Here is a 23,225-nt window from a genome sequence, read left to right as displayed (position 1 = left end):
AAAAAACAATAATTTATTTGTTTATCTGTTGCTGTAGCGGTTTTGTACATGTGCATAAGTAATGTCACATGGTAGCAACCGTTAAAGGGACAGTCTGACTACCTTAAGCGACCCAGCATGAGTTTTTTGTTTTTTGTTTTTTAAGTTAAGAGGCAGTTCACAGAAAACAAACCCCGCAAATGAATTTGAGCTTGCTCATTAGAATGTTATTAATTGCCGAAATTGGCGCAGTTTATCTTAAATTGCGCCCTAAAGGCTGTGTGCAGAGTGACTGAGAGGACACACCGGGGTTTTGATTAAGTTGATCTGCCCGTGCGAGACGATCTATCCGGGATGATATCCGACAGCGAGGAGCGGGAGAGAAAAACGCTGTCAGACATCCATCTTCGCAGCCACTCGCAGCGGTTCTGGAAGTTTTGGTGTTAAAGGAGCTGCGGGGACTTTCTCCGCCGCTCGGTGCTGCTGAGCGGGCTAACTGACTGACTGACTGACGCCCCTCCTGCCTGTCTGCCCGGGTCGGGTAAAAAGGCGCATGTGTGTTCTTGCTGTGATGTGAGTTGAGCCGCATCCAGACGCACTGACCGCCGCTGGCTGATGCCCACCCTCTCAACAACACCACCACCACCACCACCACCTCCACCCCTCGTCCTCCCTCCCTCCTCTTCTTGGTGGTGTGCGCAAAATCTCCAGCGCCGGACGGACGGACGCAGTTTGACGGCACAAACCAGCGGCACTGCGGGGGGAATATCCAAGAAAAAAAAAGCCACCCAAAGCAGACATGGATATTTAACCGGCATTTGATTTCATCTCCCTTTTTTAATCTCTTTGTTTTTTGTTTTTTGTTTTCCCTTGTGATGTTGGCTTTGCACCGGGGGTGTTAATTAAACCTGCTCGATGTCTTTAATCAGTTTATAACCTGAACAAAATGAGGATTTCTTCTCGCGATTTGATTCTGTTGATGTTCTCGGGTTTTTGGGGACTGGCAATGGGTGCTTTCCCGAGCAGCGTTCAGATCGGTAAGTGTGAGCGTTTTATGGTAGATCCAAGCACAAAATAAAACCAGTCAATGAATCTGTGGACGTCCTGCCTGCTGCCTCTGACCTGCCGTTTAGCACCCCGGCACTGGTCAAAGTGGGGATTGCGGATTTTCCCCCCACAGCCTTATTTTATTCTTTTAATTGTCTTTAAAACATGACCATAAAGACGGGGTCCTGTGCTCTGTCGATGCTGTGCATGCTTCACACACACAAACGCATTCACACACACACGCACACACACTGAGACTCACACACCTAATGCGCTTTGCATGTGTGTGTATCCCGGTGCACTCCACCACTGCAGCAGATCAGAGCAGCAAAGTCTGTGTGTATTCCCCATGCGGGCTGCCTGTGCATTGACTGCTGTTAACACTCTCGCAGATCCCGCTCCTATAACAAACCGCTGCCACGGGTCCCAAATGCCTTGCAGCTGCACCGTTCCCCCCAAATCTTTTCCCATCAGTTTCACTCTCTCTTTTTCAGCGTCTCTGTGTTTTAAATTAACTACGTTTCTCACTGAGAGATTCACGGTTTTCATTACACTCGCTGGCAGATTTATTGGTTAGATTTAAAAGCAGGGTGCTAGGGGGGGGAGAAAAAGGAGCCCAACTGTGACCTCCATTTGTTAATCATTGGTTAATCATCACATCCTCAACAAACAGTCATCAGAGAATCAAAAAATCTGGTATCCAGGTTTATATTCCAACTGTTTCAAGCGTCATTCTGAAATCTAATATTTGCTTACACTGACTTTTTTTTTTTTGCTGGGTTTTACCCTCAGCTGCACCCCGGCTTGTAGATGGAGTTGAGGCACATCAGATACAAGTCAGGCTGATGAAAAATGACAAGCTGTTCAAATGATTCTCCTTGTCCTTTTATATCAATGTGATACTCCAATCCCCAGGCCACCCAGAGAGGGCAGAGGTCAGGGTCAGTTACAGAGCAGGCACCCCTGGAACCGAGGGCTCTCGAGCTGCGTTGTTTGGGGTTTAAACCTGCATCTGTGGAACTGCTGTGCCGTCGTGTGAAACATTTAATTTGTTGCTGATGTAAGCGAAACTGGTGTGTGTGGGGGGGGTTATTTTACTCATAATTTCCCAGCAATTATAATTGGGCTCTTGGTATTTCTTTAAATTAACTTATTCTCATTATCGCTTGACAAACATCATTGCTGCCAGTTATTTAAAAAACTGTTGATGTAATCCCTGTGTCATCATATTTCTCAGTTTCAGGCCTAGTTGTCCTCTGGGAGTGTAAAAATCCACACCCGCCAGACTACATTTAGCAATTTTTGAACCGCATCAGCCTTCAGAGAGGGCAAACATCTCCCCCGATCAACACTTGTCAGTTTCAAATAATCGTCACCGACGAATCAACACTTATTAGCAGCAGGAAATTTGCTTTGTACACACGCAGGCGACACTGAAACAAGTGGACAAATAGAGTCACGGCCAACATGCTCCACAGTTGCCAACAGATGCAGAGACGTCCTCAGAATTATAAATCCTATTCATCCTTCATTTTCTGACCTGTATTCGTTTTTCAAGGTCTGTCAGCATCCTGTCTTATCATACACTGCATGGCAGCGGCGCATCTTTGATAGGAAGAAATCTGAACCTTATAGATCTTACTCCAAACCAATCTTTATGATGATTAAGCTTCTGGGTTTGAACCTGGCTGGTGTCCTTCTGTGTAAACTTTGCGTTTTCTCCATGTTCCCGCTTGTGCTCCGGTTTCCTCCCACAGTCCGAAGACATGTGCGTTAGGTTAACTGGTGATTCTAAATTGACTGTAGGTGTGAATGCTTGTCTGTCTCTCTGCATTAGCCCTGCGATAGACTGCAGTCCTTTCCAAAGTGTTTCCAGCCTGTTGCCCTGTGGCAGCTGGGATAGATGGTTAATAAAGTGGATGAATGGATGACAAAATTTAGATTCTGTGCATTCGAAGCATTCAAATCTAAATCCGCTACAAAAGCGAGCCATGATTTTGAGAAATAATTCTCCATGCAACAATAGAAGTTACTATCTCACATTAAGGCTCCAGCTGCACCTGCTACTGGAACATTTCATGTGTATCTGGATGTCTTTTGGGTAAGGAGTAGCACACATTAATGCCGGTGTGAATGCACACAGAACGTGCTGTAACCAGGTCAGCCAAACCACAACACTTTAAAAGCCTAACCAGGGACATGGACTGCACACTAGCTGTGGCTAAAAGTCAAGTATGTATTGCACTCATGGTGTTTTACTTGAATGGAGCGGTGTTAACATGAATCACCCCTGTAAACTGAGCTATACAGGAACATATATATATCAGGATCTGCCCCCTGACAGGTCTACGCCAAGTATGAATGCAAACTGTAAAGGTTGAATAATCTTTTCAGATTAAAGCCCACTTAGAGCTCACCTAAATCTAATTATTTTAGGCGATGGTTGACAAGCTATTACTCCTGTTATTGATTATTCACAATAAGGAATGTAAGCCTAATTAGCAAGACTGTAGGAAGAGGAGATGACACCAGCTGTTTCCTTTTTGAGAGTATTCTATATAGAAATTTAGAAAAAGATAACATGGAATACTTACACGAGCACACTAAGTATCTTGGATTAAATTCAAAGACGTGATCAGAAGTCATCCAGGTGGTAATGGGGTCACAAACAAACAGGCACGTTGCAGCCACTTGGGTCTTGTTTTCGGCGAACCATATGTCAGGAAACCTCAAAGTCTGAGGCCCCCGAAGTGTTTGGATCTCATTTTGTGTTGAATTCAGATGAAGGGAATGTCAGAAGTCTAAATAAGCTGGATTTAGGTCAGTGCTTAATTTTATTCTTTTCTATTCAGCAACGGCTGGAAAAGGGATACATTTCAAGTTAGGAAAAAACATAAAACCCATCACAATGGAAATCAGATTAAAATGAAAAGGGGACTTAGATGACTGGTCTGCACAGAGTGGTAAAATATTCTAAAGTTTACCTTTTAAAGAGGTCAGCCATAAAAAGAACACACTGGCATTTTGCTCTAAATGACATTTAGAGTGTCTCATCCTAAGAAATATAGCCTTGAGTCAGATTTTGAAATGTGAAACAAACTGCTTCTAACCTAAAAACACTACTGACATTTGCACAGCCGCGAACGGCTTAGTGGAGATCTTTGTATATGAATGAGGCTGTAATACTAGAGGACACGAAACAAAAATCTTATCTCTGATGCCAAACTGATTTATGACACTGGCACCGCTCTTGCATAGAAAACTGAATGAAAATCCGAGTTGATACAAAAGGATATTTTGTGAATATTATCACCTTCTCTGCTTGCATTAGTACGAGACAAAGACGACCTTGCATGTTAAACACACTGAATCCTTGCCACAAAGCCTAGTGGTACATCAGAGGATCTAAAAAATTTTTAGCCTTTGCAGGAAGTTGAAGACATTATTTACCAGAGCGATACTGCCCTTTTATTACATTTTACACATTGTGGAGTCAGTTGTGGGAACCTCTTTTATGATAGAGATTTCTCTTTGAAACAAACATCTGTGAAGAGCTAATAAAATTTGCCTTAAATCTTTTGAACCTTTTATGTGAGGTTGTTATCACGAGAAAAAACACTATTATCTGTTTGTTCTGGTGCGTTATATCACCTGTTTTAAACCCTAAACAAGCTAGCTTAGGTCTAATTGTAAAGTTGGTCAGCTACTTATGTGTAGACTGGAAAGACCTCAGGATTAGTTTTGAAAGCTCAGCACCTACGTGACAGGCTGGCACAGTCATGGGTATACATTTGTGGTTTGGAGAGGATAAATCTGTCTTTCTAGACCAGGGGTGGGGAACTCCAGCACACAAGGGCCAGCGTCCTGCAGGTTTTAGATATCCATCTGGGTCAACACACCTGAATCACATGATTAGTTCATTGCCAGTCATCTGGAGAACTTTAAGACACGTTGAGGAAGTAATTTAGCCATTTCAATCAGCTGTGTTGGATCAAGGACACATCTAAAACCTGCAGGCCCTTGAGACCTGGAGTTCCCCCACCCCTGTTCTAGACATTTCCTTTACCTCCAATCAAGGTTTGGCTCAAGGGCTCTTGGACTTGTGGATGTTTCAATGTGATGTGTGCATGCTTGCTTAAAAAATTACAAACTAGTTACTTTTTATAATATTCTCATCTGCAAATATTCAGCATGTCAAATAAATCACTGATCAACACGTTCAGCTGCCTCGGCAGTGAGTTTCTCTTCCTGCAGGCAGACTCCAGCACAGACTTGTGCTTCATCTGGCAGCGATAGTTCTTGCGGTGCTCTCCGTCGTTGGTGAGCTTGGCGTAGCAGCACATGGAGAAGTTCTCCACCTGCTGCATATCAAAACTGTGGAGTTGGAGTCCAGCTGCAGTTTTTAAAATTAAAATATACTCAAATAAGTCTGCAGATATACCTGCAGATGGACCTTGTGTCCAAACATAGCCGTCCTGAGCATGCTAGTATGCAGACTCTTTATCTCTGTATCTCAGAGCCTTTTTCAGTATCATCATCCTGTTGAGTGTCAGAAAAGAAAACCACTGTATGGGTTGTTTCCAAAAGCCCCTGAGCCCATGAGAATCCTGCAGGTAGCCCTCAGCTCAGCAGGAGAGGTTTTATTTAACTGTGATCTAAAGATTGAAAACTCTCCCAACAGTTTTGTGGTTTCTTTGAAACCTTATTAACTACAGTGGAGATGGGGCTGAGATAGCAACAAGTTCTACCCCATAAGGGCAATATGCCTGGGCGCTGACTTGGATTAAATATATTGTCTTTTGTGTTTCTGTGCTGCAGTCAGCAATAACTAATCTGTCTAGAATAGGTTTAAACCTGACGGCGAGATACAGTGAGCACGCTCTTCATCGAGCCCTCATGTCTCCTCTTTCTCTTCAGGCGGTCTGTTCATCAGAAACACTGATCAGGAGTACACCGCCTTTCGTTTGGCAATCTTCCTGCACAACACCAGCCCGAACGCCTCGGAAGCCCCGTTCAACCTGGTGCCTCACGTGGACAACATCGAGACGGCCAACAGCTTCGCCGTCACCAACGCCTGTAAGTTCGTCACATGGCTCCAGGTTGTGCATTTTTTGGGGGGGGCTTCTCTGGAAAATGGCAACAAGCGAACAGTATGGCATTAGATATATTGTAAATAGTGTTTAATGATGTTTTATTTCAACTGGAGTTTTAAGTTCCCAGTCCTCCTAGAACTGTACTCACCGAGTTAAAGCAGTAGGTTCACAGCATTTTTAGAAGTGTTACTTTTCATTGCCGTGACCTGTTTATATGGGTAGAAATGCATGTTTTACATTAATAACAAGGGTAATTAAATGCTCAGAAAACAAAATGAATGGTGAAATAGATAAAAACAGTTTTCAGACCAGCTTCGGAGTTCGAATTTAAGTATAGCACAGTTGGGTACACACAGATTTCATCTGAAGTAAGAGGGTATTTATTTATATTTTAGCTGGACTTAGCACAGTACTCACCATGTAAAACAAAAGCTATCTTAATGGATAGAGATATAGTGCAATATAGTGAAATTATCCTTTTAAAGATGGGTATTTACTTGATAAACCCTCTGTGTTTGCTTGTGCTGGAAGATGTTCTATAAATAGTAATGAGGTTAAATTATAGTGATATAAAGAGTGTCATCCCCAAAATGACACATTTTTTGGGTTGCGTGTGTCTCTCCAAACAGCTCAGTGCGTGCGTGTGAGGATGTGGCGGCACAGCTGTCTGTGAGTGTCTGCTGGTTCACATCTGATCTAAGCAAAGCCACACATGCCAAAGGGGACAGAAGCTTTACACACAAACAACAATCGCTCACACACTCCCATGGTTAGATCTCCTAACAGTAGTAGGCAGTGATTTTTAGTGATGATCCCTGGGGGAGCATCTTCTTTTTTCCCTTTTTCTCACTCTCTCCTCAGCCCGAGTGTGTGTGTGTGTGTCTGCAGGGATGGTGGGGGTTCCCGCAAAGACCATAAAACACTCCAGCCTGACGTCTCCTACTATCCGTGGTGTGATCTGGTGTTGAAAAAAATCAATGACTAAATTAAGCAGACAATGAAGTGCTTTTATGTTTGTTTTGGTAATGGAGGGGGTGAATCGTACGCGTCTGTGTGTGAGTGTGATGACCAGAGAAGGCTCCGAAATTCTGTGATCAGATAAAGAGAGTTAAATGTTTTGAAACACCCTGAGGTATTTTGTCTTACATTTTAATTTTGCATGATAATTTCAAGCTCCCGTTTCCTCTAAGCTTCTAAATTCCACGGATTTTAATTTTCACATTGAAAATGAACTGGCCCCTGAAAATGACTCCAAATCAGTTAAAAGTGGTCTCTGTTTTCAATATACGCACTGATACATAGTCTATTCTCACTAAATATCATTTACAAAACCGTCAGAGGCACAGGTTTCTGAGACAATTATGGATGTTTTTGTTTTTTTGCAATGGGATCAGATAACATTATGACAAAATAGCTGTAATACAATGTACTTTTAGCAGTGGGGATGGACAGATTGACAGATGAGGTCAGGCAGGAGTGTCTGCACTATGATGTTCACAGATGACATCTGCAGTGAGAGTAGGGAGCAGTCTGGAGCATGCTCTGGAATAAAAAGGAATGAAAGTCAGTAGAAGTGAGACAGAATACATGTGTGTGAATGAGAGGGAGACCTGTGCGAAGATGCATGCATAATGATGGTGTATTAGTTAAAAATCCGGTGTCAACAATCCAAAGCAATGGACAGTGGTCCATTGCTTTGGTATCTGGGGTGATTTGTGACAGAAGGACAGCAGCAGGAGTGAAAGTGAAGGTTTACAAGATGGTAGTGAGAGTTGCTGTGATGTGTGGTTTGGAGATGGTGACGTTGACAAAAAGGCAGGAGGCTCTGCTGAAGATGTTCAGATTTTCACTGGGACAAGATTAGAAATGAGTACATCAGAGGGACAGCTCAGGTTGAATGGTCTGGAGACAAAGTAAAGAGGTGGGATTGTAGGTATGTTGGAGGAAAAGAGGAAGACCACAAAGAAGATTCGTGGATGTAGTGAAGGAGGACATGCAGAGGGTTGTGTGCAACAGAAGAAGATGCTAAGGATGAGTGAGATGGAGTTGGATAATCTCCTGCTGTGAAAGAAGAATTGGACTGTACTAAAGCAAAAAAAGTGTAGAAATTTTGCTACATGGTACTATTTTAGCTCACTGGGTTGCGGCGGTAACCATAAGCCACAGGGCTAAGTGCTCAGGTTTGAGTTGGACCAGATGTTCTTTGCTGTGCCTCTCAATCCCCCTCTTCTCTGTGTGGCATCTAATTAAAGTGGAAACCCCCTAATAATAACAACAACAATAGTAATGTATTAAAAAGGAATCTTGACAGACTCGTATTAGTGCTAAACATTAAGCCACTCTTAATTTTATGCCTGAGAAAAGACAATATTTACCCACAGTGACATTTCGAGTTTTTATGTATTATATAATTTGCCAGTAGAGGGATTGAGAGAGGACGCACATTAACTGTACAATGCAAACTTTATACAAGACAACTGTTAACTGTTTTCAACAGCACAGATATCAATAAACCAAATAAAGATAAACTACGTGCAACACTCTTAACTGCACGTCTATAAAATAACACTCCTGAACAGCATCCTGGGTGGTGCAAGAAATAATTTTAATAATATTGCTGTGTTATACTGTAAAAGTGGTCTGAACCAGCTGGTCTTTAACCTGCTGGTTCCCTTGTACAAAGTACAAAGCGCTTCCAACAGTTAGAAGACAAACAAGGTGAGTTACCTGCACCTGCTGTGCGTGACATGTGCAAAGGTGATCTTCATACAATGTCCTGAGAGCCTGAAAAAATCTGTAGGTATTCCTGTTCTGTAGTTCGCTCGTCCTGCTCCACAAATAAACGAGAAGCTCTGCTTTCCTTCTGTAACAGTATATTTTTCAGTTCTCTGTGGAGGATCACCGAAACCATGCTGACAGAAGCATTAAGCTCAAATACGTTTAAAACTAAAACCAATGCATCCACAAGATTTTGCCTATTAATGAGCTGAAATTACCGAAGATGAAACTGTATTGATCTCTGTGGGGAAACGAGCTATGCGAGCAGCGGACAGAATACTGCAAATTAAAATGAAGAGAAGTAGGCACAAGAACTGAATAAGCAAAATAAGCGAATGGAGGTTTGCAGCAGACAATACTGTAATATTTTAAAGCAGTTTGTAGGGATACATAAATATTTTAATAATGTTGTGGGTTTGGTTTAAAAATACTTAAAAAAATACTTAAATATATACACTGTTTAAGTTCAGGATCTAAAGTGAGTAATTTTATGAAATAATACATTCGATAAGTGAAGGAACCTTGTGGATGTGTGAAAAATGTCAGTATTTGGACAAAAGAAGCTGCTCTGAGATAAAAGAGACCAATATTTGTAGAATGTGACATCTTCATTTCAGAAATTCATCCACAGTTTCTTGTATTATTTTACACCATCTTTTGTATCCACTCAGTCAATGACTGCAGTGTGAAGAGAAGCAACTCTTTGAATGAGAATGCAGAAAGAGAAGATTCTTGGACGTATAAAAAAGGCACGGATGGGAGTAAAGTGTATGAAACGATGGGATTTTCACCTTCACTTTAATGGCTGCACAGTCACAGGAAGTCGGTCTGCAGTGCATTGATTGGCCAAGCCGAATCAGAGCAGAATTACATGAACCAATCAATGGCTCTGATAGCTCAGGGGCAGCGGGGAATCTGAGATCGAACCACATTGCCAGTTTTCACCTCCCGTTTTACATTTCTCAGTGTCTTTATTCCTTTTTTCTTCTCGGCCCCTTTTTTTTTCTCCATTACCAAAGGAGATAATGGTTATGAATAGGCAGTGTGACCATGTGGCGTTTAAGGGCATAGCGTACGTTTGGGAAGAGGAGATGAGAGACTGAGCTAATTTGTGAAGAGAGATTAGTCCATTCAGTGGCTCGCTGTGCTGCTGTCAGGAAGGCTGATGGGGATAATTGGTGGGAAACCGAGGACAAATGTTGTTGTATGTTCCCATTGTCATTGATGATCATTCGGTAGACCCAGACGCTCTGATAAATTCTCCTGCATTTGTTTGATTTACAGTTTAACCTCCTTATTATTCACAGTGGGATTACTAGTGTTAGTGACAGCCACTAAAAAATATATCTCTTAATCATTTATACAGCAAAAAACGGTAATGTATCAATATCAAGTTAATTGCATCACTGCCGTATAATTATCTTTAACAAATGAAACAAATGGTCAAGACATTTGTTAGACTCTGTGTTGTGGCAGTGGTATCCACAGTCTCCAGCAGCATGAGGATTTATTTGCAGAGCTCAACTCTGTGGAGGAAAGCTGGACCTCTGCCAGCAAATGAGCCTTTGTAGATTACTTGTCAAATACATTCCAGGAAATTTACTAATACGTTTCTTCATGAAACAATAACTAGCTCCTTACAAATACACTCGCTGACCACATTGCTCAGATGTTTTGGTCCATATTGACTTTCTAGCCTCACACAGTTGCTTCAGATTTGTCAGCTGCACATCCATAATGCAACTCATCCCAAAGGTGCTCTGTTAGACTGAGATCTGATGACTGTGGAATCCATTTGAGTTCAGTGAATCCATTGTAATGTTCAAGAATTGGGTTGGTTTTAGATTTGTGACATAGCTGCTTCCGGCAGGATACACTATCAGATGATGTCATGAAGGGATGGGCGTGGTCAGCAACAATGCTCTGTAGTAGGCTGTGGTGTTTAAAAGATGCTCAACTGACACCAAGGTGCCCAACGTGTTCCAAGACAATATCCTCCACCACAACGACCAACCTAAAACATTGATATAAGGCAGGATGAGTCCCTGCTTTCATGTTGTTTCCACAAAAATTCTGATCCTACTATCTGAGTGTTGCAACAGAAACCAAGACTCATCACACTCAGTGTTGGTCAAGTTGCTTGAAAACAGCAAAAGTTACTAATGGTTACTAATTACTGATTACTTCTCAGTAATCCTGTTACTTTACTGATTACTTTCCAAAGTAATTAGTTACTTTATTACTTTTTAAAAACACAATACACAACCTGAATAATAAAGCAATAGACCTTTCAGCCCAATTCTATTTTTTCTGCATAATCAATCATATAAAATGTAATCAAATGAAAAAGTCTCTTTTTAAAACTTGTTTTAAACGTTTAACTTCATGAACAATGCATTAAGCGAAAATTAAATTATATCCAACAGTCTTTGACTTGAATAAGTGTGTTTAACATTTAAACCTATTTTCTGCATATTCCAGTATATAGAATAAAATATTTTTTTGTGTTTACACTTACTCTTTCAAATAGATGCAAGTAAAACACAGCAAAAAATAAATATCAAATAAATAAATCAAAGATTCAGCGGCACTAAGTCCTGTCGCTCTTCAATCTATTTTTACCTGTTTAGCAGGAGTGGAGCAGGTGGAGGTTTGCCCGATGCTGCAGCGGTCATGTCAGTGGGAGTATCAGATGCTCAGATTTGAAGTTGAAGTTTTCGCTGTAAAAAGAAGTTTCCTTCCCACGCAGAGTGTACAGAAGACGCTAATGTTTTTGTCACTTTTTACAGAATCAAACTCAAAGTGATGTCAGTACTTCCACGCTTTAAACGCTGCATGGTCGTATTCTCTCCCACACTCCATATTATCCATTGCTGATCTACACACGTCTGTTGCTGCCACAGATGTTGCACACTCGTACGTCATTGTCATGACACACTCTCACAAGCAAAATCACGGTTTAATAACGCAGTAACGCAGGGTACCTACAGGAGAGTAACAGTAATTCCTTTTTTTGCAACAGAAATCCCTTACTTTAATTGTTACTTGAAAAAGTAATCAGATTACAGTAATACACTTTACTGCCCATCTCTGATCAGACCACTCTCTTATTGTCCAGTTTTGAGCCCGTATGAATTATAGCCATTGTAGTCTTCTGCTGCTGTAACCCATCTGCTTCAAGGTTTGACATCTTTTCTATGGTAATCTGTACAAACACTGAAAAAATATCTCTGTCTATCTATCTATAAAAAAAAAAACTATAGCGACCTTTCTGGATGGGCCCAATGAGCCGCCTATAACCTGGTGTGTTTTTGGTAAACGACCTTTAAGTGTGAAAAATCCTATTGTTAAATGTGTGGGAAGGATGGAAGCACAATGCCAAAGCAACAGACTGCCTGATTTATTATAAAGCACTGGGCCAGCATGATCATTTCATGGCTCCCTGCCTTGTTGTCACAGTGCCACCTCTGGTCATGTGTTAAAGTTCAGGACAGTCAGTTGCTCCGTTAGCGTCCCGAGTCCTTGAACCTGAATGGCGTCTAAGCCATTTGTCCCTCTCACACTGAAAGTCAGTAAGAACGTCCAGGTGTTTCTGACAGCAGTCTCTGCACATCATTAGTAAGAATAGATAGAAAACAAAGGCAATGTGACAAATGCAGTCCTTAAGAGGTTGGGATAGTCCATCTGCTTCCAGCACAACAGAGTAGGTTAGAGAAATACGTCACCGAGGAGATTTAGCATCAGAAGTGCTTTGCAGGATTATTTATTAAGCACAGATTCTCCAAAAGGAAGGGGAATGAAATGAGGAACAGACATGAAAGCAAAAGTCTTTTTCGTTGCTGACAAGCTGAGAGTGCACTGGAAGAACACCCGGGATTTTATGTAAGGTGACAGTTCAGGTTTGGAATCTTTTATGATTTATTAATATCACAAATTCACTAAAAGCATCCGGTAATGGATCTCACAGTTTAAACTGAGCCAATTATTTATGTTACACAGACTGTACACAAAGATGAACATATTGTGTCAGCCCCAAATCTGCATTCTTTCTAATGGTCAGCAGGGGGCTCTGTGTTTCAAAAATACGCCTATGAAGAAGTTGCAAGGAAATACCCCTCAGCTAGATTCCTTTGTGACCTCAGTAAAGACTTTGCTGATGGGTTTATGAACTGATAGACTATCCCCTGGCAACCAAAGCAGTTTCGCAAAAAAACACTAACAGCTGGCCACAGAATATACATTTTTGCCTAAAGAGAACCGGCTGCGAGCAGTTGCTGACCAGTCTCTAGTACTTGAGCCTGACCAGTTTTTAGATGGAGCTAAATCAGGGTCAAAAGTTTTCTTTATTTGAAAAGTGATTCCAAACGGAAATTTGTTTGATATTTAAAATAAATAAATAAATAAATAATTTCCCCCTGTTAAGGACAGGCCTTCATTAGAGTTTCAGAAAAACAGAAGAAATCCGTTAAACATTTGCACTGGATGTACACACAAGCCCCCAGTTTATCAGAGCCTTGATACAGTAACTGTGGCAATGTTTACAATAGCTTGAAAGAAAGCGGTTTGTGTCCTGCTGGGTGCTTTGTGTTTTGCATTTAGTTTCATTTTGTTTAGTTTCGGTCACACTGCCTCTTCAACTGTTAATACACCTTTTACAATACAGAAGTCAATGTAATGCCAAGGAGTCCTGACTGAGTATTTGGAGTGAGACGGGAGATATTAGGAATTTCTGTGCTTTGTCAGATTGGATCTACTTTGAGTAGTTTATAGATTTTAAAATATTTAAATTTGTGAGTATAATATTATTAGAAAAAGATTTAAATGCTCGGGCCCTGTTGGAAGTTGCTTCATTGTGGCTGTGTGTCTTACTTTAGTGTGTTTTAGTTTAAAACATGAACCTACCAACACTCATATGTATTCCTTTAATAACTTCATGTGCAGATTGTTGGATAGAAGAGTTGGGTGAACTGAGGGGAAAAGGTGAGATTTTTTTTTATGTAGTAGACAGCAGAGTGATTGGGTTTGGATGGAAAAAGGATATTGAATAAATTAACCCCCCCAGCAGTGGAGGGCACTATGTAATTGAGGTGCCCAGTTAGAGTGAAAGTGAGTATTAGATCCCTACGTGTGCATTATCAGCTTCAAATTAAATCTAGATTTGGACAGACTCTCACAAGTTCATGTAGAAAATAAAATGAAAATGAATCAATATGCCTCTGAGCAGCTGCGGAGTCTTCGGCGGTGTGTGCTACCTTTTCATCTGCACTTCATTCGTGCGGCCGATCTTTGTTATGCGTTCCGTGGTAACCTCTTAACCATCAAGCAAGACAAAGGCTTTCAAAGGCGTGTGTGTGGGCGGAAGGGGTTAATATGACCTCCTACATGCTGCCCCTGCCTTTGCCTTCATTGAAACACTGACATCCTAATCTGCATCAAGTCATTTGTATTCAGCATGGTGCTCTGAGTCACTCCAGATCCAGATAGCAAGCAGCCTCTTCCTCTTATATGCGCTCAAGCTGCGCAGTAGAACCTACATTTTCTCTGCTGCTAACACCTGAACACTTGCTTTCCTTGGCTGTCTTTAAGCATGAAAAAGCTGTTCCATTTGTGTTTTAGGCATGCCTGTACACAATCTGAGTGTGCAGCATGTTAGTCCTATTTATGTCCGTTATCTCTCCGTCCATGGGCTCTGTTCAGAGGGGCTCTTCTGCACTGTGGTGCTGCCCTTTAAATGGCTGCCTGTGCCCCTCATTTGTCTGAGGATACTTCCACATGGGTGAAAATATACAGACCTTTCAGCGGTGAACGCTTGTGTGTATGTGTGTGTATTATGGCTGGTGGAGGAAGAAAGGATGTAGAGGAAAAGGGGGGAGGGAGGCTGCTAATGAGAGATTAATGTGGTGAAGTAGGGAGGAAGATGGAGGTTGAAGAGATGAGATGTAGGGGGTTTAAGAAAAGGAGGCGGTGATAGTGAGGAGGGATTTTCACAAGAAGTCTGCTTCTGTAGATCAGAAAGTGAGCAATTTTCATGTCTTTATAAAGTAAAATGACTTCACTGAGCTGTGTTAACATTTAATGTTAGCCTTGTGCTGCTAAATTTAGCCGATGGGCATTATGATGAAAAGTTCCCCGCTGCTCTCTCCGTTCTTGTTGGTGGCAATTTGCAAGGACAACTGATGGAAGAGTTGAGTGAAGGACTTGTTAAATAAACAAATAGGTTGGGATATTATGTGCTTATAAATTATCAGCGTGAAACAATAGCTTAGACCTAGAGCTTGAATTATGCTTCGGGGGAAACTTACACCCCAACCTATGATTTTAACCCTCTTAACCTCTTAACCCTACGATGCCACCTTCCTCTCAACCTGACCTGTACCTCCTGAAAATGTAACTACACATTGGGTCGATACACCCTGCAAAGACTCTGGCATGGAGGGTTACAGCGTGGAGTTAAGACAGGTTTCTGGCTACGTCGTAAGTTACAACATAGATTTGATTTCCTACTGAAGCATAATTCAAGCATGAGTCACAGAGACCAGTCCCCCCTGCCAACCTGCGGCCACCAGGGAAAAATATATATTGCCTGTTGCAAAGAGGATTCTTTGGTTGCTCTCATGTTGCTTCAGTCCCCTGTAGTTTGCGTTGAAGACACTGATTTGTCTGCAAACACTTGTAAACTACTTGTTGAATACACATTTTTCCTAGAGACCAGCGGTTACTTAGGAGTCGCTGACTGGTCTGAGCTTCAAGAGCTACTCCTCAAAGGCTTTCAAGGGGTAAAGAGTTAGTATTTGAATTCAGGTGCTTTCAGTCCCATTGTCACACGACTACCTTTGCAAACATTTGTGAACGAATGGGTCTTTCTAAAGCACCAAGTGTATTCAAGTGCTGTAATCCCATAGTTGTAACACGCCAGTTCATAAAAGTTTTGCCATCCTTGATATTTCACGATCAACTTTAAGTGATGTTATTGCAGGCTGGAAGTGGTTATAGTTACAGAGCAGGGTCACCAAGTGCTGGCATGAACATCAGCACATCATCTGTGCACCGGGAGCTTCATGAGGTGTAATGTGTAGGTTGGCCTGCACAGTAATCCAGTAATTTGTTGGGAAACATTTTTGATTGACAAAGTGTGTTTATGTGGCTGCACATTCAATGTGTGTGCTCTTTCTTTAATACAAGTCACTCCTGATTGGGTTACACTTCTCACATGCCTACCAAACAGGAACTGATACACCTTAAAGCCCAGAAACCACAGCATAACACTGCACAGTTTGCAATGGAACTACATTTGCTAGTCGGTGGGAATCTCGATAAATGTCTGTAGAGGACTCTTCATAATTTCATTGTACATGTACAATGACTATACAGGGCTATTCTATTCTATTCTATTCTATTCTACTGTAGCGAAACAATACAAAAAGGAAGAACTTAAGTTAATTATTTACCTAGTTGGATTCTCAAAGGGACATACCATTAAATAAGTTAATTAAATTAAAAATGTTAACACAGTCTGTGATATATGTCCAGGGTTGCAACTGGAGAAATTGCACAACCTGTGTAACCCCATCAACCCGTCAAAATACTGCAATTTACATTTTGCAAAAGCTTTTTTAAGACACAACAACTTTGTGTAATGCTACGGGCGCATGTGAATGAATTTCATACAGCAGCAGATTTAATCACGTGAAATGATGAACACACGAATGCAGACAAACACAATCAACATTCTTGCTTACCTAGTTAAGATAATGCAGTGATTACATCAAAACCCTGGTGTCTTTAAATGAAACCAGCTTAAAGTGCCAACTTTTATTCACACAGTTTAAAATGTAATTTCTCTGCAGGTTTCTCCTCATTCAGTTTTGTTCTGCCCCCATCTTATTTTCTCCACCTCCCTGCACACCCCCTCCAAATCTGTGTGCTAGTTATATAAGCGCCCCCCTGAGGTGTGTTTTTGAGTCTGTGCGCTCGTTTGTTAGCAGAGGTCGCACAGGTTGAGTTAGAACTCTGAGGAGACGACGTGCACTGAGCAGCAGTTAACGGTCAATGTGATCCTTCAGATGCTGTTTGATTCATGAAATCGATAGTTGGCCTGAAGTGTTTTAAACACTGAGGAAAGAAACCGCAGAGCGAGCATCAAATGTGTCTTTACAGGCAAATTAGCATTAGTACAAAGGTCTAAAAGGAGCTTTCAGACACTTAAAATGTTGAAGCTTGTAACAGCTCATATTTCATGCATTCAACAACCTGAGTTGAGTCATGGGGTGTGTGTGTGTGTGTGATTATGCAGGACAAGCAGAATTTTATAAAACTTGGAGGAGCAAAGGAAACAAAATCCATGAAATTGTACTGTTGATCTGAACTGAATTCCTTTCTTTAAAAGTGCAAGGGCATTAGCCTTTACTGCACTATTATCCTTCTAGCTTTTAAAATGTAAAAATCTGAGTGCAAAAAGAAATGTGTTTCTTATTTTTCTTCATAAAGTTGGTCTGTAGACAGCTAAAGAAATCTTTATCAACTCTTCGAAATTGACCTATTACGCTTTCCCTTCATTTCTGCCATCTTATATTAGACTGATGTTAAATCACATCCAAAAATCTCTCGCCTCCCTTCGTCTACTCCCTGAGCACACTTCTTAAGCACAAGCGCTCCCTCCTCCTCCCTCTCGTCCTCTGTTTTCATGCCTATTATCTTTCAGTCCCATCAGTCGCACAAACAGACACCACCGTCTATCTGAACCATCAAACAAGCACGCCCATCGTCAGGGTTTACTGCATTTAGTGTGTAGACATATTGCAGAGATGTACTAGAGCAGACACATGAGACATTTCAGAAATGAAGAATGTAAACGCTAGCATCCCAGAAGGAGCTTGGCACTGTACTTTTTGTGGCATTAGTTAGCAAATGAACGAATCCGGCATGATGCCCTTTTATTCTGGTTTTCTATAAGATGTATGCTTTTACAGTGATGGACACTAATGTTAAACAAGGCCAAAGTTTCAAATAATGAGCTGAACAACAGTGTGCAAGTTATCCATGCAGACTGCTCTGAACATTTCCTCTATTTCATGTTCTGTATGACGTCAGTTAGAGTGCATATCCTTAAATATGCTCATCTCAGGCACACCAAGTCCCGCCCCATGTGCCCCTCTCAAACTTTCAGCTTGAGAGGGGCAACCAATCAGAAGAATGTTAGCATAAAGGGGGAGGAGCATATGTGCAAGTAATCAGGTGTTACAGTTTCTACAATATTATATCCTCTCACATCCAAGGGATAAAAAAATTGTCATCAGACAGTGGCTGTGAGGCTCTGAGCAGACATTCAATTTTTTATGACAGCTTCATATTATCATGCATCAACAACATATTCACCCTTCAGGCAGATTTCAAAGAATTATAAAAGGTATGACTAGTCGTCTGTGGTGCCTTCAACTCTCTCTCTATTATCATCACTTAGGCCCAGTTAACTGTGAATCAAGCAAAGCTGCTCAAATACAATCCAATAATTAAAAATACAAAGATGAAAATGAGCACAAGAGGTCATCTTAAAAGGACCAAAAACATCTCGAAATGAAAATGAGGACGGCACTCTGAGATTGTGGCTATGTCTCATATTAGGTCATGTACTGACTAGGTCACACTGATGTTTGCTGCACACTGTGAAACTCTGTCTGTGCTGCTGTGTTTACGTGTATGAAGCATCCACATTTTACAATTTGTGGCTTCTTTCCAGCAACATCGAAATCTGAAACAGCTTTGTGTTAAATTAAAATCGGTTTTATTGAGTAAACACATTCGCTCTTAATAGCGTTTAAGAAATTCGTTAAAGACTCCAGTCTAAAGAGGTTGGATGCGAGTTGTTGGTGAATGCATGCAAGCGAGAGCCAGTGATTCTGTTGCAAATGCAGAGATGAGAAAATGCTCAAGTTTGCTGCTTTTGAAGGTAATGACAACCTGTTTTATGACTTTGGAAAAAGCTGCTGATGCTGAGCCTTTTTTCTCAAGAGAACACCCCTAAGGTGAGCTCACATCAACTAATATAAGCAACAGTACTGATCATATCAGAACAAATACAAAAAAAACCCCCCAGAGGGCAGAGAATTGAACAAAGGTGTATTTTACTGCTTATGATCTGAATTTTTATTTTGATGGAGAAATATTTTATTATTCCCTCTTTAAAGGATTACTTCGTGTCACTTTAATGTTCACTTAGTTCTTATTTAACTGTTATCGGAGGATAATGTCTATGGAAGAGGCTCAAGATAATAATTTATGTCAGGCCCTCTGTGTTTGAAATGTGTCAGATGAATTGCTCTGCTATTTGCTCAGTGAAAAACAACTAAAGTGTGTCATCGGTTCACACCGGACAGTGAAAACGTAGCTAATGCAATGCAGAGAGCTACCTGAGTTTAATTAGTTATGATGGCCTATATCATCTGATGGGCATTATTGAACATTTAGAAGCCATCGGGGGAAGTGAAGCAGCCTCACCACCTTCGTTCTCAATTAAAAAGCTATTTTGGGATGTGAGGATGCTCTGATGGATTTTCTCCAAATTAGGACAGGAAGTCATGCCAGTTGCTTTGTGTTAATCATTTCAAGATTTCGGCTCAAATCTTTTGCATCTTTGAGAGCTCATTTGATTTTTAATGCATTGCAACAAGGAGAAGCAATGTAACAGTAAACACAAGTTGGTAAACTTTATCACACACGTAACAAAAAGAGAAATGCACTGGGTTTACAAAGTCAACAAGCTTCTGTTTGTTCACCTCGGGAGGATAAAGTTTCTTTCATGGGTTAGCACTTAGGCTTCATATGCATTACATGTGCGTGTAGAAAAAAAGAAGTATCGGGAACAAAACAGCAGCACAAACAAACAATTTCTGTAGCGCTAGTAAAAATAATCCATTCTGTTATTTCTCTAACAGTTTAGTACAAAGCAATAGATGAACCGACCCACTAACGATGCTATCTTAGAAGCAGAACTAAAATATTACAAAAACTTTTCTACTTAATGAGCTACAGCTTTTTGTGAGCACCCCATGTGAAAGCAGATAATCTGATTAGATTTAGAGCATTTGATACGTACGGTTACATATTAATAATGGAACAGTGATTACTGTAATACAACAAATTAACACCAGATTTTATGAAGCAAAGCATAAAAAAACGTGTTAATTGATGCAATGGAAAATGGATTTAATTAGTAACAGAGTAACTCAACAATTCATAGCAGAGAGCTCAATAGGTTCCTCACATAGCACAGATGACCCGGTTGGATATCCTGCGTATATTTAAATTTGTTGATAATACACTTGTAATATTCCACAATGACTTTCTTTTGACAATAAGTGTGGCTTTTTAAAAAAAATGAAATATTGATATTGTGTGGGGTGTGGCATGGTGGTGCAGGGGTTAGCCAGGTTTATGAAACAGGTTTAATAATGGAAAATATCTGGCTCTTCATGTTAAAATTCCAGTCACTGCTAACCAGTTATCCTGGCCCTCCCTGACCAGTCGCTGTTATTTGCTCTGCAGTCAGTCTCTCAGCCCATCATTAAACAGACCGCAGCATCTTGGACTCCAGCTGGCAACGGTAGACGTTTTCTGTTGTGGAGATCCACAATGCTGCACCGAGCCACTGAGGCTGCAGAGCCAAACAAGGACCATTATACTGTCTATCAGTACATATCTAACTGCTCTCCAAAGTGTTGGAGTTTGAGTCTGACCTCACTGAGGATGCTGATTGGTGCTCGGTCGTTAGCATTACAAAGCAGGACTACTTATATATGCAGAAGAGCGGTTTTTTTTATATGGAGCAATTTATTAATGCTTTTAAGAACATGTCCATGCCTACACGTGTGTCGTAATCAATGCATCTGTCCACTTATGAAAACAAACAAATAAAATTATTACAGACAAAAATGTCAGAGCATAACCCCCTTTTAGTCGGTATATTTAGCTCACGTAGGAAATCTTGTAATAAGTGCTTAAGATTACCGACTAATTATTGTCCTGTTTCCCTCCCCGCACAACCAGTTGTAGTACATGGCTGACTTTCCTTGAGTCTGGTTCTGCTAGAGGTTTCTTCCTGTTTAAAGGGTGTTTCTCCTTCCCACAGTCACCATGTGCTTGCTCATAGGGGGTCATATGATTGTTGGGGTTTTCTCTGTATTATATTGTACATAAAAAAAATAAAATAAAAAAATACTTGAGGCCACCGTCGTTGTGATTTGCTGCTATATAAATAAAATTGAAATCTTTCAATCTGTAGTTATCTCATAAAGGTGATGAACTCAGTTTCACAACAGTAGCAAAGATGGATTAACTGACCACATTTAACACAAGACCAAACACAGGAGCAACATATAAAATGTGTATTCTCTTTAATAAACTCAGTGTAGTGCCTTTTAATTAGGCAGTTTTTTGGTCAGTATTACGTTAATTCCACATATACTGTTGCTAAGGGAAGTTTTTTCTACCTTTAAATAAAAGGTAGAGGTAAACGTTGAACAATTTAAACACTTGTCACAAAAGTGTAAAAAAGCACAGAAGAATAAATTCGCATAATACGGCTCAAAGGCCTCCGTGCAGAACTCGTTCAGTCCATGTCGACCTTCACAGAACCGTATCAGTCAAGTGCTAATATCAACATTGTTCATGCAACATTAACGCTAATGAAAGCCTAACGGATTGAAGTGAATTTCTTTGCGAGACAGAGACGCCCAGAATATTTTAAGAGAGCGACAGAGACAGAGAGGGGTGTGGGAGGGAAATAGCAGCAGGTCTGCTGTCAGATCGCAGTGAATAAGTCGTGTGATTTCACAGATGGGTTTTAACAGGAACACACTCTGGCCAGGGGAGTTGTTCTCACATGCCGGAGGATGCTGTTACAGCTCACACACACAATTATACGTACTACACATTTTAAAAAATGACAGGAAGTAACTGCAGCACTTCAACTTGCCAGAGATTCCTTATGGTATGTAGATCATGCAGACGGAATATAAAGGATAAGGCATGTGTTTATAGTAAAAACCAGAGTGGTTTAAATAAACAGGAAAGAAAATCATGGATCTGGAATCAAACATCAACTTAACAGGATCTGAGGCTTTCACCACACAATGAATCATCATCCACACAATGATATTATTTATATTTTTGGTCTATTTTTACTTTTTTTTAAATAATAATAATTAAAAAGAAAAACAATGACCAAAAGTAAATAAATAGAAGTAAATCAATGAGAACCCCAAAAAACAAAGAAGCTACAATATAGACATGTAATTAGCTTTCTGATGAGTAATGTTGTAATAAGTGTATAAGATTACAGAAATCTTTCAGTCTGTTTGGGCCTCATAAAGGCGACATAAAGGGATAAAATCTCATAAAAGTAAAATCAATGAGAACCAAAAAGGTGCTGTAAGTATAGCCTATTCTTTTGGCTTCTATATTTGAAAGTATGTGAGATGTGGCTACGGAGGGTACTGAGTTGGTCATGATTAATGAAAGTAAATATTGTTTTTAAACTGAATTTTTTTCAATTTTCATTTACGTTTCTGTAAAGACAATTTTTTTTTTTAATGAAATTGCTTATATGGTGTGTGTTTACTTCAACCACTGAAGCTCTTTTCTAAATTGTTCTTCTTTAGTCATAATTCATTGTTTAGTCAAACCACATTTATATTGATATACACAATCAAGACAGTCAAATCTTGTCATTAAGGATATGGGGAGGTCGTCAAATGTCATATATATATATATATATATATATATATATATATATATATATATATATATACATATATACATATATATATATATATATATACATATATATATATATATATATATACATATATATATATACATATATATATATATATATACATATATATATATATATATATACATATATATATATATATACATATATATATATATATATATATATACATATATATATATATATATGCACTATGATCATTATACTGTAGTAAGATGTGATATGTGAGTATGGAGGCTTTTGAGTTTGTCATGAGAAATTAAAGTACAGAAATGTAATTAGCTTTTCATTGAGTAATCTGTAAAGTGTAATCGATTAGCAACTTTCCTAGCAACGACTTTCCCAGCACCGACTGATATTATCCTGCAGCTAAATCCTGGTGTACAGCAGCAGTTCATATGATTTGACAATCTTCATTAACAGAGTTGAATGGATTCACAGCCTCTGTTCTGCTGTGGACACAGCAACGAGAAATTAATAACATGTCCAGTAGTTAAATGAGTGGGCGTGTCCAAACAATTAGCAGGGCTGGTTTAATG

General features: G+C 40.1%; 1 protein-coding gene across 4 annotated transcripts in view; it reads left to right on the top strand.

The window, feature by feature from the left end:
- Positions 1-524: 524 nt before the first annotated feature.
- The window catches only part of LOC102791202 (glutamate receptor 4), a 158,876-nt gene continuing 136,175 nt past the window's right edge, over positions 525-23,225 (top strand). For 2 of the 4 annotated variants that reach the window (XR_015719727.1, XM_087847476.1), the window contains exons 1-2: positions 525-1,016; positions 5,944-6,102. Coding sequence is in view for 3 of the 4 variants with exons in the window: in XM_087847476.1 (XP_087703602.1) it covers positions 926-1,016; positions 5,944-6,102 (250 nt within the window). In the remaining variant the exon portion in view is untranslated. The remainder of the gene's footprint in view (positions 1,017-5,943; positions 6,103-23,225) is intronic. The other 2 variants (XM_006785103.3, XM_006785102.3) reach the window with 2 other exon arrangements.

This window comes from Neolamprologus brichardi, chromosome 10 (assembly GCF_056152115.1).
Source record: "Neolamprologus brichardi isolate AB-2024 chromosome 10, ASM5615211v1, whole genome shotgun sequence".
Taxonomy (NCBI): Eukaryota; Metazoa; Chordata; class Actinopteri; order Cichliformes; family Cichlidae; genus Neolamprologus; species Neolamprologus brichardi.
This window is presented reverse-complemented; position numbering and strand designations above follow the sequence as displayed.